This window comes from Numida meleagris, chromosome 4, assembly GCF_002078875.1.
Source record: "Numida meleagris isolate 19003 breed g44 Domestic line chromosome 4, NumMel1.0, whole genome shotgun sequence".
In the NCBI taxonomy this organism is placed as follows: Eukaryota; Metazoa; Chordata; class Aves; order Galliformes; family Numididae; genus Numida; species Numida meleagris.
The window spans coordinates 23,987,449-24,003,830 of record NC_034412.1 but is presented as its reverse complement, the minus strand read 5'-3'; the positions used below and the strand labels follow the sequence as shown (position 1 = coordinate 24,003,830).

General features: G+C 39.1%; 1 protein-coding gene across 7 annotated transcripts in view; it reads left to right on the top strand.

The window, feature by feature from the left end:
- STAG1 (stromal antigen 1) overlaps positions 1–16,163 on the top strand; it is a 167,965-nt gene extending 151,802 nt beyond the window's left edge. For all 7 annotated transcript variants that reach the window (XM_021394526.1, XM_021394524.1, XM_021394527.1 and 4 more), the window contains 7 exons: positions 1,404–1,532; positions 4,656–4,861; positions 8,607–8,778; positions 11,515–11,625; positions 12,564–12,678; positions 14,301–14,381; positions 14,482–16,163. In XM_021394526.1, the coding sequence (XP_021250201.1) occupies positions 1,404–1,532; positions 4,656–4,861; positions 8,607–8,778; positions 11,515–11,625; positions 12,564–12,678; positions 14,301–14,381; positions 14,482–14,505 (838 nt within the window). In that variant the 3' untranslated portion in view covers positions 14,506–16,163. The remainder of the gene's footprint in view (positions 1–1,403; positions 1,533–4,655; positions 4,862–8,606; positions 8,779–11,514; positions 11,626–12,563; positions 12,679–14,300; positions 14,382–14,481) is intronic.

Sequence of the window (16,382 nt, the reverse complement as noted above, 5' to 3'; positions counted from 1 at the left end):
TTTCTCTTCAGATAAGGACAATACACACCAAGGCATAACTGGTGGAAACATATTCATTTCGTATTGTCTCAGCTACAGATTACTGAAACCCAAACATTGCCTGCTTCTGATCTGAGCCTTTCAACACCAACCATATTCCTAGAGTTTGACCTCAGGAATTCCTCAGCTGTTTGGTGTTCTGTAGGCACACGAGCAGCTTACCTATGTTGTCAGTCCTTTTCCAGAAGGGAGAATTCAGTAGTAGTACACAATGAACCTAGATCTCATCGAGAAGAAAAAAGTTCCTTTAGCTGTACTAAATGGTTCAAAGCAATTGGAACTAAGGGTGAGTGAGGAAGATAAAACAGATGTAATTGTGAGGCCAAGAATCTCATCCATTTTGACAAGTACATTTTCAGGTATCCTTTATGCTATTGCAAAGGCTTTTTTCATAATATAAACACCTGTGTTGTAACAATGTTTTCAGCATGCAGAGTGTGAGAAAGCATGTGAGCAGACTAGGATTGCACAGCATCTACTTCTCTGTCATGGTCATTGCAACACTATTGCCAGGAGTACCAGAGCTGCTGATTCTGTGTGTGTGTCCCTGAGAAAGGCACCTATTCCAGACATCTTAGGAAAGTAGCCATCCCTACTGTTACACCTCTAACTAGAGTGCTTACTGTTTGCGCAAAAGGCATCTGAGACCCAGCCCTAGGCAAGGAGCTTGTGATTATACTTGGAAGATGTCTGTAGTATGAATGTACTTGGGCATTTTTAGGCTCAAATCTACCTGTAACAGTGTTTTCTTAAAATCTGTAGTCATTCTGCATTTCCCTTCCACTTTCTCCTGCGCTCCTTTCTGGGCTTCCCCTGACCTGAAAGGAAATCAGTATGCTGCTAAGCACTTCCTGTGACAAGGAGAAGGGAGGTTCAGGCATGCATTTGCCATATTGGCTCATGTAAAGGTAGTTTTCTTTAGTCTCAAATGATAAAGCAAAGACAAGGCAGATATGCATGGATCATTGTGATGGTAAGTCAGTTCTGAGACTCTAGGTGGGTAAATTATATCTTGCTAAACTTCATGTATAATTACTGTAAGCATCTGCTTCAAGCTGAAAAGAGAAGGAGCCAGTTGGCTATTCCTGCTAAGGCAGTGGCTTTCCAAGCCTGCCAAGTTCCTTACATTGCAGTGAGTTCCTTCTAACCAGGAGACTGGCAGTATTTTGTCTTTGACTTTGAATCCGCACACATTCAAAGGGAACATTTGATTCCCCTTAAGTCCAAAACTGCTATTTGCTAGTAATGAAAAATAAAATAGGATGATCACAGTTTGGATTTGAGGCAGCATTTAGAGGTGATGGGATGATATTTTTTTTATTTTCTTACAAATGTCTGAACATTCTGAAATTTCTTTACTGTAGAGATGGAATAGAGTTTGCCTTCAAATATCAGAATCAAAAAGGACAAGACTATCCACCTCCTAACCTTGCTTTCCTTGAAGTGCTTAGTGAATTTTCTTCTAAACTCCTGCGGCAGGACAAAAAGACTGTGTAAGTAATAGCCTTGTTTTCTTTGGTGGGTTTTGCTGAGTTGTGTTAATTGTCGTATTGTGTGTTTTAAGTTCTCTGCTTTGAGGCTTTCATTCTCTAACAGGGGTTTTAGGAAGGCCCAGTGGCTTTTTACATAGTTATTCATCATTTATATTTTAAAGTAATAAAAATAGAAAAGAAGAATCAGACCCACTGGTAAGGTGAACTTGAGGCCTTACAAAACAACGTTGCTTAAAATTTCCCTTAGAGGACTGAAAATAAAAATCATTTTTCAGACAAGCAGAAAAAGAAATGAACTGTAAACAGTATAGGAAATATATAGGCCTCTAAACATTGCAATAACTTCCATTTCTATTAGATATTTGTATGGAAGTATATTTTTATTTTAATATATTGAGTTGAAGTGGGCAATAAGGAGTTGTCAAGGCTTCTGTTACTGGCACAACAGGATAGAAGGATAGGGTGGACTAAAAGAAGCAACCTGTATCTGAATGGCCATCAATGGCTGCAGATGAAATACTGAAAATGAAATAAATCAGAAGTATTGTTGATAAGAGCTGAATAAAAAGGAATACTGTTGCATGACCAACATTTGAAAAAAAAAAACGTCAAGGGCAGCTGTGGATATTAAGAGAACTGATAAAGAGAAAACTGCATTAGTGAAGACATGTTCCTAGTAAAGATATGTTGTCAACATCACTGCAGAGATAGGAGTGTACATTTCTGATACGTTCTATAACAAATATCCAAGATTTGTCCACAGCATAGAAGCAGTAAGGGAAAAACAAACAGTGTAGTCAAACATCATCATAGCACTGTGTGCCCCATGTAGAATTGAGTTCTTTGAATAACTCATTTATTTAAATGAGTTGAATAACACATAATTTACATATGTAATTACCAGATTTATGGTTGTAAATATCTTTCCAGTCAGTTTTCTGGCCACAGTGAATTTAAGTCATTCTACAAGTATATATAAAGTCATAGTACTATAACTACCTGAATTGACTCTTTCTGTCAAGCTTCTCTGTAATTTTTCTTTAATTGTATAAATAATTTTCCAATTCAGCAAATGCAGTAGAAGAAGTGGTTGAACTAGCTTGAGAGTTAGCCTCTTCTTCCAGGCTAGCTTGGCACTTAGGCTTTCAACTTGCTCTTCGTTGTTATATCCTTGAATTTCGTCAACCTCTATTCTGTTCTTCAGGAAGGAAACAAGGATTTTCTGGCTTTCTAGCTGAACCATAGGTTCCCTGCATCTGTTAGCTTAAGTGTAATTAGCCTGATTCCAGTTGAATTTGTTGAAGCTTATTCTTCCTGCACAGTTACCAGTACTTCCACAAGTTTCTCCAATGTCTAAAATCTGAAGTTAAATTACCTGTACACAGCATTCCTGACAGCTTAATGAGACCTGGCCTTTTGCATGAAGTTCAGTGTTTCTCATTCTTTACCCTTCGGTGTTACCGTTTGCATTTTTTTCTCACATTTTTCTCAGGACTGCAAAGATTGCTGTGGTAGAATCTGTTTCTCCTGATTCTATCAGCCTTTCCTGTAGCCATCTGTATCTGAGCTATTTACTTTAGCTGCATTTGAAGATTGATGAAAAGAAATAGTCTTTAGGACATGATTCATCTGAGTTCTAAATTACTGCTTTAAGATAAGTTCAGATATGCCCTACGTTCCAGTGGCTGCTGTGTCTGTGGAGAGAGTCAAGATAACTGGCTTATATACAAAGATGTTTTTTTTGGAGATCTTTGCATTCCTTCACTTGAGAGATCTGTTCTGCACTCATCAGGCAATGGGTGCATTGCCCCATCATATTTTGCTGACATTACATTCTCAGCTATACTCTGGATAGTTGATTTTGCCCTTCTCTGTAGCATGGCTTCTCCAATCCAGAGGGACCGCCCTGCGAAGGGGCAGCAGCCTGCAACCAGGAAGGAACATGACCACCATCTGGTGGAGAAGTCCTGTGTACGGGATCACTTAGTTCCCTGCTGGCTTGATCTCCTGCCAACTGACTGTAAGCTCAGCAATGGGCTGTTAGTCTGGAGGTTAAAGTGCTCTAGAATAACCCTGAAGATCTCATCAACATATCTGCCTGTCTGCAGATATGGGGGCAATAGGTTTCCCTCCAGATTGCCTTCCCTACCTCAAAAAAACCATTATTGATTCAGTATACCTGCCTGTCACCCGCCGTTGGTGCAGGTGCAGGTACAGTTCAGGAAACGCTACTATTTTGCTAGGCTTCTACTTCTTTTCTGGTTTACTTCTTTATTATGATCAATATTATTTGTGTTACTGTTATTATATTATTATTGCTACTGCTATTACTGCCACCTGGCAATGTGGTATTGAATGAGATTGCAATCAAAGAGTGCATCATGACATATTTTTTGAACAGAGTGAGGTAATGCTGAAGTGCAGTGACTTCTCTTGCCTTAATTCTGAATGCTTTGTTCTGCAGTTTGAAACTCATTGGAATCACTTTTATGTGGCTTTTCTTACTCATTTTATGGACCAACTCAATTAAACATTCAATGGAAAAGGAAAACAGCTCACGTGTCCTCCAGGCCATATGCAGGACAGAAGTTGGCTGGTTCCTCCCATAAGTTAACAAGTACTCACTGGATTTCTCCATGGCAATGGAGTGGATCTTCAGTTTTTTTACTGAACAAAATCTGCTTGTATTTGAGGAAACTCATCTTTTCCCATTCCAAAGATGCAAAATTATATCATCAGTCTACTAATTCAGATTATCTGTTGACAACTAGCAATATAGAGAAGTGGCTTCCTTGCTATGCAAAATAGAAGGGGAATTCAAGTAGAGTCTGCTGTGAATGACTGCGGGCAAACGTGGGAAGAAGATGCTGGGGAGAGAAAACTTTAAATTGTTTATCTGAGTAACCTGGACACAATTAACTGTGTTACTTTGTTTTGAGGGAATGCCATGAATTCTTAATCAGTTCAAGATACAATGCCTTATCAACATATGTTATCAAATTAAAATAAGGCAACACCATGACAGATTTCTGTTAAGCTCTCAGCAGTGAGAAGAGGACTTGCATGTTAATTACAGAGGAAACAACACACTGAGCCTCTGTATTCATTGTCTTCTATTTTCAGTCACACCTACTTAGAAAAGTTTCTGACAGAACAGATGATGGAGAGAAGAGAAGACGTATGGCTTCCACTAATTTCCTATAGAAACTCACTAGTTACGGGCGGCGAAGATGACAGAATGTCTGTTAACAGCGGAAGCAGCAGCAGCAAAACCTCTTCAGTGAGAAATAAGAAAGGACGGCCACCGCTACACAAAAAGAGAGTAGAAGGTTTGTACAGTTTTACCTTGCCTAGTAGAGCTATTTCTCATTTTGTACATACATTACAGCTTTCCTTATTTTTTGTATGTAGTGAAAACAAAACACTTGTTCTGCAAATTTCTATCAAGCTTCAACATTTCTATATGAGAAATAGCATTGCAACTCCCTGTTCCTGCTTGTCCTGAGATTTTCAGATCGAGAACTACTAAAAGCTATTACTGAAGGTGGAAGTTAACTGTGGAGTTAACTGCTGTACACCTTTCCCAGTCACAGATTTCTGTTTTCTGCTTGCATTTTGTTCTGAAACAGTTGTTAATTTATATGGTGTTAGAGCAAAACCAAGGCGGAAATTCTGATATAGATCAGTATTTTTGCAGGACACTGGAGAACACTAAAAAGATTTTTATGTTTGATGTTTTTGTTCAACATGGCATCAATATACAGTGTATTTACTCTTTCTATGACTTCAGGAGTGTTAATCAGGAGTTCGGCGATGATGGCCAACTTCTTACAAGATTGCATCTGTTCCTGGTTGATAAGCATGAAATTGTAGGATGTAGTGCATGTGAATATGCTTACTGTTTCAACAGACAGCAAGTGCAAGTGGGATCTTTAAACTTCAGAGTTTTTTCCAAGGTTGTTATCTACCATAGTAACCCCAATTCCCCTGAATATACAGCCACTTACCAAAGATACTCCACTCCTCAGAAGTTAGTCTATATGCACTCATACAGTCAGATCCATTCTCCCCTACAGCTGATGCTGAGCAGTGCATGAGCTGAGTCTTTCAGTTTCTAATAGCCAACCAGAGTCTAGGTAGATAAAAGCATGGCTTGCTTCCTTCAGGTTACCATGGTTTACACAGGATTCAACTGGTGTTTTTTTCTTTCTTCCTGTTACTACTTTAATTCTATTTTATTTTATTCTACCAATATCCTTATTTTTCCAGGAAGTGTAGTAACATCTCTGCTTCCCTATAAGGCAAGTCTTATTCTTAAGGCATAGGTTTTAGGACATTGTTTCCCCCACTCTCTTTCATGCCTGCCTTGTTCAGTGATCAGTAGGAGGAATAGAATTAGCAAGGTTATATATATAATTATAATTATAAATAATTGACTTGCAACACATTCCTTTTGAATATTGCCTTTCTCTGCAATATCTGGGGTCCCAAATTTTCCAAAAACATCACTGACTTAAAATGCTGTAAGCCTGAATCCATGCCTCTTCACCTATTTGTTCACTTTCTGAAAGATCTGAATATACAAACGTTTCCAGGGGAAATCACCTAGCAGCAGTGCAGCCTATGCCAAGAATTGCTGTGGGCCTGACAGGATTCTGACATCTACAGAATGTTTGAGAGTCTATTTACATTTTACCAGCACTGTGTCATCAAAAGACACCCAGGGTTTACCTTACCTTAGGCAGAATGGTCTAATGTCACTAATGTTTGCTGCAGTAACCTGACATTCCACCATTAGTAATTGATGGCCAGAAAGAGGGCAGATGAACACTGCCTCTCCTGGAGAGCTCATGTGGATGGGCTGCGTGCATGTCCTTTGAATACTGTATATACAGCTTTGGGTTACAGTATAATGTTTAAGAATAGCACATTTTGAAGAAAACTGGTTAGGAAGCAATTCCCTTCTTTCTTCTGTGTGAAACTTAGAGATCTCTGAATGTAAGGTCTTCTATGCAGTCCTTTATTACTCATTAAGGCTTTTCTATACAAGCTAAGTATACAGATCCAGGAATGATGTATATGTAGTTCACCATTCTTTTAACCCATAAGAACTTAAATGCCTTTTCACTGATAGATACCTTTACTGTAACTTTATTAGGTGACAGAACTGAAAAGTTACCAGCACGCGCACCCTAACGACAGCAGCAACACAAGCTATATGGCATTTCTGTACATTTAAGGATATGCAATGCAAGCACTAAGGCCTTGTTTTAGACACGTATCAATAAAGAACAATTTATATCAAATGTAAAAAAAAAAAAACAAAAAAAAAAAAAACACCCAGAATAATATAAGCAGTTGAAGGGCATCACATATTTAATTCTTGGTTAAGTCTTGATGGGCAGTAGTTATAACCGACTGTGTTATACTCTAGGTAAACTTCCTTTCGAATCCTGGAGAAAGCACAGCCAAGAAAACCTGGAGCCAGTTTGCTTGTGTTTTTCATGGGCAGACATAGACTGCTGCACAAGGGAAGGGCTCATTTTGTATGTACAAATAACAAGCTCAGGGAATAATCAGAAATTTAGTCCTCTCCTTAGAAATAAGTATTTACTGCTCACTGGTCTGTAGAAGCTGAGCTGTGAAGAACCAGTCTGATGAACAGCTGGTTGCCTGCAAATGGTCTATATTCAGCATGTACGCAGGCCTGTGTTGTTTTTTTATCTTTACGTATTTTTATAACCCTTCCAAAAGTCCTAGCTTTAATTTTAATCTGGCATTAGAATCACAAATGTAGACCTGTTTTTGAATCCTGCTAAGGTTTTTTTTTCTTTAAATCCCACTCTTAAAAGAAGGATGTGGTCACTGTTGTAGCATCTAAGAATCAAAGCCAGACCCATATAGTTCCTTCCTGCCCTCAGTCTGGTGTGTATTGGGTTCAGCAGACTGTTCAGATTGGAGCATATTCTCCGTTGTTACTGCAAGTAGAACTGCTGTCTATATAGGTGGTTTTGACATTTCTTCATAATGCCTTAAGGAAGTGAAACACAAATAGGATTTAAAAAAACCCTAGTATTATAAAAGGTAAATTCAAGAATAAACAGGCAACTTTTTAGACAACTTTTAAGCCCAAAAGGGAATAAAACGCATAGGAAAAGCGAAGAGATCCGTTGAGGTCTCCAGCTACCTTCTCACTACTATTTCTTCCTGTTAGTAAATCTACGATCTTGTTATCTTCTCTCTTGTAGTCTCGTCTTTCACTTGCAGCAGCAACTTCTATGTGTCTCTTGTCTGCACAGTTGCATGCTCTCACGCATTCATCTCAAGCCCCACCAGCCCTTCATCTCCAGTTTGCTGCCTTCTCTGTACGAGCCCAGCATCTCGTGTACACCTTCAGTCAGCTCCTCATCTCCATCCTCCCATCTGCTCTAAACTCTAAATATGCCATCTGAAATCCCTGAAGTTTACACCAGCCAGACCTCTATTTATTTAAAATGCCCCCTCTGTACTCACTGGAACAGTTCTCACTGAAGTTTCTAAAGGCCTATGCTGACCAGATTTGGGTTTTTTTGCTCCACTCTCATTGTAGTGTTGAATTGTATCCCATGTGATGTATACGTATGAGACTAACAGTCTGATATTTAGAAGCACAGTTGGTACTTAAGAATTGTCTTTGTGAAATGTGTGCGAGCTACCTAACAATTTAGGCAGTGCTGCAATGCAGTATGTTTGCTATGTTTTTTATTTTGTTTTCTTATTTCTATTTTGAACAGTTGTTATTGCTGGGAATAACTGGTAGTAATCCTTCCTTAACAAAACACAAAATTTATCATTATGAGTATTTATCCAGCTGATCTCTGACAGACACAACTATTTCAATAGACATTAAACTACTGGAAACATGAATTTGCAGAAGGTGCTGCCTCAAAAAAGAACTCTGTATTGAAGTTCGTCACAGATGGAAGGCTTTAATTACTAACGTAAGGTTCAGTGAGTTGGCTGAGAGGATTCTAAAGGCAGTAATACTGCACACTAACACAAATGCATCAGTAATTCTGAATGTTCCTTTCCTAGATGAGAGTCTGGAAGGCTCTTGGCTGAACAGGAATGAAAACATACATACTCCAGGGGCACTGCAACCACCACAGCTCACCTCAACTGTCTTGAGAGAGAACACTAGACAAATGGGAGAGCAGATCCAGGAGCACGAGTCAGAGCAGGGATCTGAACAAGATTTTTTACACAAGTAAGTGCTGGAATGTCCATACCAAACACAGTAAAATCCAGGTAAAGAAGTTGTGTAAATTTTATACAAGTAGTTGTGGCTCCACAGATGCAGTGTTTCTTTGCAAAAGCAACCGGAAAGATCTTGGCTGTGGCTCAGCAATACTTAAAGATTATTTTAAATTCCCAGAAAAAAAAATAGGTTGTAATGAAGTCATGGCTGAAGTTCTTTACGTTAAAACTATCTTATAGCGTAACTGTGGGATTATGGATAAATTACAGTGTTTGTGGGCCCAGGCTGGACTGAACTGTTTTTCTGAAGACCTATTAGATATTCTCTTTTTTTTCACCTTCTATCCTGTGTCACAGTACAGTAAATGTTCTCCAGACATCTTTACTTATTTCTTAAAAATTAACTCTTCCAATTCAGTCCAATTCAGCTGCCAAACTAGTAACTCCGGCTTCTGGGCAATTTTGCAGGCAGTTTTATTTTGCCCTAAATTATATGTAATTTTTTTGTCATTTGACTCCCGTTGTACCAGCTCCATTTAAATCTGTTTATGGGGGAAAAATGGTTGTTATTATCTGTCAGTAGTTCATTTAACAAAGAAGTCTTCAGAGGATGCTGTTATGCGCTAATTCTATCAATCTGAAGACAAAGAATAACAGTAACTGGGTTGGAAGCTGTTTTTATAACTTATAGCCTATTCTTTTCCCTTGGCTGTGTACACAGGGTGCACAGACATCAGCAGTACAACAGATGAAACCCTGATGAGATCCATGAATCCATGTTCGCCAAAAGAGATACTCACATCTCAGCTGGCTACAGATAACTTTGTTTTTGCAGCACGTTTGGTGTTTCCATAAATGATTTCAGCTACCTTTATTTCCTCATACTAACAACGTGATATCACCACAAGGCAGAGTGAGATGGGGTGGAAGGCTCACCGGGCAGGTTCACGCTGCAGGGAGGGCTACCTGTTCTCCTGCACAAAGGCCCGACATGGGCACAAGGTTTCCCATTTGGTGTTGTCTGGAAGGAATGAGAGTTGGCACATAAAGATGTGAATACAAGGCAAGTGGGGGTATGGGTTTTCTCACCTATACAGATGAGATGGGCAGAAAACCTCAGCTGGCCATGAAAGCACAGCTGAGGATGAACTGTTAATATCTGAACCAAAGTATCTTTTCACATTACTCCTATGGTACTGAAATCTAGGTTCATGATTCACTTCCAGAGCGCAGGGGTTTGCCTCACCAAATGTTGCCATAATTTCTAGGTTATAAGGAAGACTTTGTAGCTCAATAAATTCTCCTTTTTTTCTAGTCCTCAATTTAAAAAAAAAAAAAAAAAAAAAAAAAAACCAACTTGGTGAAGCAAGAACCTTTTCCAAGCCCCTCTGATCCCAGCTCAGTGTGCTGAACACTAAGCTACCTCTCTCTCTGTGAATATTTGATCAGTTATGGAAAGTGGGACAGCTTCCACTCGCTGTGTATCACCTTTCTGAGCGTGATAAATGGGAACTGCCTTAAGGTGTGGGAGGACCTTACTCTTTTCAGGGGAGGAGCTTTTCACTCTGTGCTTGAAGCTCTGTTTCTCCTATCTCAGGTGAATGCTGCAGGCAGAGAACTATTGAGCAAAGACAGACAGCATCACTCCCTGGTTCCCACACAGAAGTTCACAGTGGGAACTAAAAGTAGAGAATCATTTCCTTTCAGCCTGGAGTTAGCTGCTCGTCCACATACATCCTGCAGGTCACCTCATCTTCCCACTTAGCATGCTGTCTCTTACGTGCCACAACATACCTTACAGTTGGCTGATCCCTAATCCTCTTGTAAACTGATCCGAAAGATCCTGTGCATTCCATAGAAAATCACTTACAATATGAATGTGTACAGTTGTATACAATCTAGTGTATACTATTTGCATAATAGCTGTATACAGTTATCTAACAGTAGATACTTAAAATGCTGATTGGACTTGATGATCTTGAAGGTCTTTTCCAGCCTAAATTATTCCATGAAAGATGAGAGTCAAAAATAATTACAGAGCAGTCAGCTGCTGAACAGAAGTGGTCAGTCACACCCAAAGCAATATTTCGTTGTGTTGTTTTCACATGGTTCCTCCCTTTTATTGTGTCAATCTTACTAGGGTATGAGATTACATAATTAAAAAGTGGCATTGCTCTTGAAGATCTGCACTTATTCTACTACTATCTCTTTCTAACTGCAATACACAAAGCACTGAATGCATTGCTGTCTACTGCTGGATTTAGTTGGTGCTAAGTACAGCCTTTCAGGAGTTTATATATGCATAAGTTACTGGATGCTAAAGTTGATTGGGAGTATATATTTGAAAGCAATTTGTATATTTCACTTCGCGTGACTTTTTGTCTTAAAATGTGTCTGCGTTATTAACTTGGATCTATTCTTACTCGTATTTTTGCCTGATCTGGGGCAGTGAATTAAATTTTTGAAGTGTCCTCATTTCAGGTGCATGCTACATTAATGAATGAGTAATGTTAGCATTTTATGTAGCTATTTTTATTGTAACAATTAATTGATTTTTTTTGTGCGCAGACAGTGGGAGGAGACAAATTGCAGAAGGGAATCCAGAAGACTTGTACAACGATGGATATAATTTAAATAGCTAAATTTGAAGCATACCCAGACACAAAACTTGAGGAAATGCTGTCTGAAAATAGCCAACTCAAAATCGTTAGCGTTCTCAGTTATAATGCTGCTTTATGTTTGTTAGTCCCCAGATGCAGATATCTTGGTTGGGCCAACAGAAGCTAGAAGATTTAAATCGAAAGGACAGGACAGGAATGAACTACATGAAAGGGAGAACTGGTGTAAGGCATGCAGTGTAAGTGTTCAGAGCATCTTCATCTCCAGATCAGAACCATTTTAGATGGCAAAACTGCATTTAAATGTTACTTTACTGGGTTGTTACCAGTAAATTCTGTGATGATATTTAACTCTTCTTAATAAAGGGAGAGTAACAGGTTTGTTTTATGTTGGGATGGACAACAGGCCCTAGGGTGCTCTGGCCCAGTGTTCTGCCCCTAACAACGGCTCTAAGCAGGTGCCTGGTGAGCACAGCAGACCTTCGTGGTACCATTTTCCATAGTTCTCTAACAGCCTTCAACTATTTTCAGACACTTACCATGAAGCACTGTGATTTGTCTGTTAAGTAACTTACAGCGAGCATTTCCCTCAAGTTGTTTTCCAGTTTTCCCATGAACATGTTTAAGCTTCTTTCATCCAGATCTCTTGCGAAGGCATCCCACTGGGCAGCTAAGGAGGGAACGCATGTGGGTGAATGCAGAAGTGTTCTGTTGTACCAGGTGCTCCTGTGCTGATCTAATGAAGTCTTTCAGCACATAAGTACTTTTCAGGATGGGGGCCAGAGTCTCTAGCAAGATCAGGTCCTTAAAGTGTTAGAAACTGGTTTTGGATTCACTGGTGGATTCCCAGGCACTTACCAGTGATCTTGGCAAGCACTGTAACTCCTTTCTATAAAAGGGCAAACAAACCCAATGAGGTCATTGCCCTTTTCTTGTTACTGACATATTTAATTAGTAGTCATAACGATATTACACTGGACTTCCTGCCTTCGCCTCTGCGAGTGGGAGGTTTTTTACATACAATTTTCTTCCAGCTAATATTGTGTAAACTTGCTGGCTTTATTCTCAATGTAACGTTGAGAAGGAATTAGGGGATAGGATTTTGCATTGTTCTTAATGACCATGTTCATGGTTGGGAAATTACAATGCCTGAAATTGACTTTTTCTATTTAATCAGACGCGGTCTAATGGAAGATGACGCTGAGCCCATCTTTGAAGATGTAATGATGTCCTCACGAGGTCAGCTAGAGGATATGAATGAAGAATTTGAGGACACAATGGTCATTGATCTGGTCAGTAATTCTTATTAATAGCAAGTTTAAAGTGGTTGATGGGTAATTTAAAAGGAAATCCATACATAAATACAAACGAAAGTGTCCAAAATGCTGACCTTTATTTCCTTTGGTCTGAACATTCAAGAGTGGAAATAATCTGAACACTCCCTGAAACCTAAAACTGCAGGTTCAGGCCCAGTTGACTTTCTTCATAGAAACACAAGCAGCATTGCCTATCACTGCTCCTAATATTCTGGACTCAGGCAGTAGCATGTGCCTGAAGCACTGCTATGCACCTTTGACTTGTCTGCTTATGAGAATGAGGATATGATTTGTAGCAGTGCAGACCTCTTAGGTGAGTGCTGAAGTCACTGCAGGATGCTGCTGGGGGCAGAGGTGAGACCAGTTCATTCTGTCCCCCTGAACAGTACATGAAGCTGCCCCCTTAACATCATGGCGTTCAAAGGGACTGTCTGAAAATCCAGTAACGTTTGATTTGGTTTGGTGTTTGACGTTATGAAGAGTTTGGAAACTATCAGCTGAAGTTATACAAGCTGTTGTTTCCTTCCTTGTATCTTTGTCACAGCCATCACTAACTCATTTGCTGGCACAGGACTTTATGCAGCCTCACCACGGTCAAGCTGAGTTCATTCTGTTTCCTGGTGTGTTTTCTGGGATGTAGGGTAGGTAGCAGATCCTTAATCATGGTATCATCCAGGTGATGGCCATGCACACAGAACTGTGCTGGCACAGCAGAAGGGAGAGCAGGAAGGCAGTAGAGGGTAGGCATGTGGTAGTACCTTACACTACTGGTGCTGCTCCTAACCAGCTTGTAGCATCAGACTGCAACCTCAGTTTCTTTCACAGCAATATGACTGAATACCAGCAGAATTTTTTATAAGCCTACTATCCTTGATTCTGAATGAATTTTTGCATCACTGGTTTCTATGCTTTTATATTTCTCCTTTCATATCCGAATTACAAGGCATAGGTTATTTTAGGACTAGGCTATAACATCTTTGAAGAGAATATGGGCAATAATTCAGTTAGTGCTACTGAGCACTGAGATTATTACTACTGGCATTCAAATGATTAGCAGATAAGTAAAATCTCTCTCTTACTACAAATCCATGGAAGGGACATGAAGCTCAAGTCAGTGAAGCTCACATTTACTCATAACATTTCTAAGGAAGGACAACACACAAAGTTTAGTTCTCATAAGTATTATAATATCATAAGTATTTCTAAAAAAAAAAAAATCAGTTTTCTGACCACATCAGTTTCAGCATAAACAAAAGCATAAAGCTGACAGCTTTTATGTAGTCTGACCGTGTACAGTCCTAATACAAGAACACGATTAAGTCAGCAGGGGCCTTAAGCAAGTCCTTAGCTATGAGCACGGACTTAAAACTACTTTAGAATCTATCATTTTTTATCTGCATCCTTAAACAAAATATGAATTTAAGAAGTACTTTCCTATGTCAGGGCCCCTATTCATATCTGAGCTTTTATGGAAATCCATGCAAAGCTGCTTTTTAAAGCCACGGGCAAACACGTTGTACCGGGCAGCTGTAGAGCCAACAGCTCCTTGGTGCGCAGTTAAGGAGGCGATGTACTAACGGCCTACTCCATCTTTTTAGCCACCTTCAAGAAACCGACGAGAACGGGCTGAACTGAGGCCAGACTTCTTTGACTCTGCAGCTATCATTGAGGATGATTCAGTAAGACTTTACTTGTACTGCCTGCTGTTTATCAGAGGGGGTTCTTTTTTTGATTACTGTTGCACTTAAATAATTAATCTCTTTTAAATCATTTTTCTAGGGATTTGGAATGCCTATGTTCTGAAGTCTGCTGAAGACATTTTACAAACTTGGAACTCTATTGTTTAGAGCTAGAGGCCTATATACTGTGATAGCTTGTATGAAAACCACATTTTTGATGTGATACGGTTTGATTTTTAACCAAATGATTAAGGTCAATCCCTTTTTGTAGTGACAGAAAGAAGAGGAACTTCTTAATGACACAAAGGAATGTTGGCCAATCCCATCACCTCAGAAAGGCTGACCTAAAAAATCATTTGTATCCCTTGTTCTTGACTGTCCTAATAACAGATTTTTTTTTTTTTTTCCTGGAGGAGGAGGAAGTTTTAAATTGTTAAGACAGCTGTCAAAATAAACACTGTTCTACATATGTTTTCTGAAAACGTTGAGTGATAACAGAACTTTTTAACTTTATTTTTCTGCTGTACAATTTAAAACGGTTTTAACATTTGCCTTTTTATGTTTTAAAAGCTAGCCATTTTTATTAAACCTATGCCTATCAGCCATTGACTAGCAATGATGCTATAAGCAGGTCGTTCTGGCTACAGAAAAGTGTTTTTGAACACACTGGATTTGATTAACATTGTGGTACGCTTATATCCTCTCGTAGGCATTGAGAAGAACACTCTCATAGAAGAGGTTAGAATTCTAATGACGTGCATCTCTGCCAAAAAAAATTCAGATTCTGATATGATAAACCCAGATTTTATACTCTTGAGAAGATTTATTTTTATTTATAACGGGACATAGAGTAAGAGATGTCCATGAAGCCACTTTTCCAACAGACGCTGTGTAACATTCATTTTATATAGCACATGGGGACACAAAAGCAGTAAGTTTTCTATTGGTACTTGCTCTGTGCATTTTTAGCAACTTATACCAGCAAATAAAGTATTCTCAGTAAAACACACGAATGGTTCTCAAGTAATCACTTTGCTGTTTTTACTACCTACTTCAAGCCCTGCCAACCCAAGGTACATAAACAGCAACTTTCCTATTAAAAAAAACAATAATTCAAGGGTGGGGGAAAGGAATCGCTTTAGCATACAAAAAGCAATTTTAACTGTACCATAAAAAGTCTACTTTCCATGCCGTAAATACCCTTTTGCGCTATTTTTGTAAATTAATTTTGCCAGTTAGAAGTACTGTATGTGCTGCATAGAAATTTGTGCTTAGATGGTGAAGTTCTTAAGCTTACAATGGAATACAGCTACATTTTCAGTGTTAACTGTGCATATTAAGAGTAATTATTTGGAAAAAAAGAAACAATTTTTCAGAAAAGCAAAAAACATTAAAAAAAACAGACAAACCCAGAACATCCTCAGCTAAGTCATTGTAATAAGAGATTTTTCAATGTCTTCAATAATTTGGAATATCATTATGCTTGCGTTTTATGCCTCCGCCTAGTAGCTGCTACTTAGTTTGAACGGGCCTGCTGCCGGAGCTGCTGGCCATCCACAGTGTGCACTGACCAGTGTCTCCAGGCATCAGCCCCAGCCGTTAACCTTCCTTTCTGCATTTGAGATACAAAGCAGAATAACCCACCTGGAGCACAGCAGTTTACAGGTGCTTTCTTTTTTTTAAGCAACAGCAAATAATCACAGAACTTTTTTAATGAGCTTATTTAAAAACTAAACAACATTAATACCCAGTGCTTATTTGCTGGGAAGGGGAAAAAAAAAACCAAACTAAGAACAACCCAGCATTTCACACAGCCGAGGTTTGTTTTTTACATGTGCAGTTCTCTAATAGACACGGTTGCCAAAAATGTTGGACTAGGAAATTCAGCCGTTCATCTGCTGTCGGTTGGGTAATACATGAAACAGGAGAAGTGGCTGGAACTTTACAAAATAATCACATTACCTCCCTTCCTGTTCTGTCCATCCTGAAGACGCTGGGTGG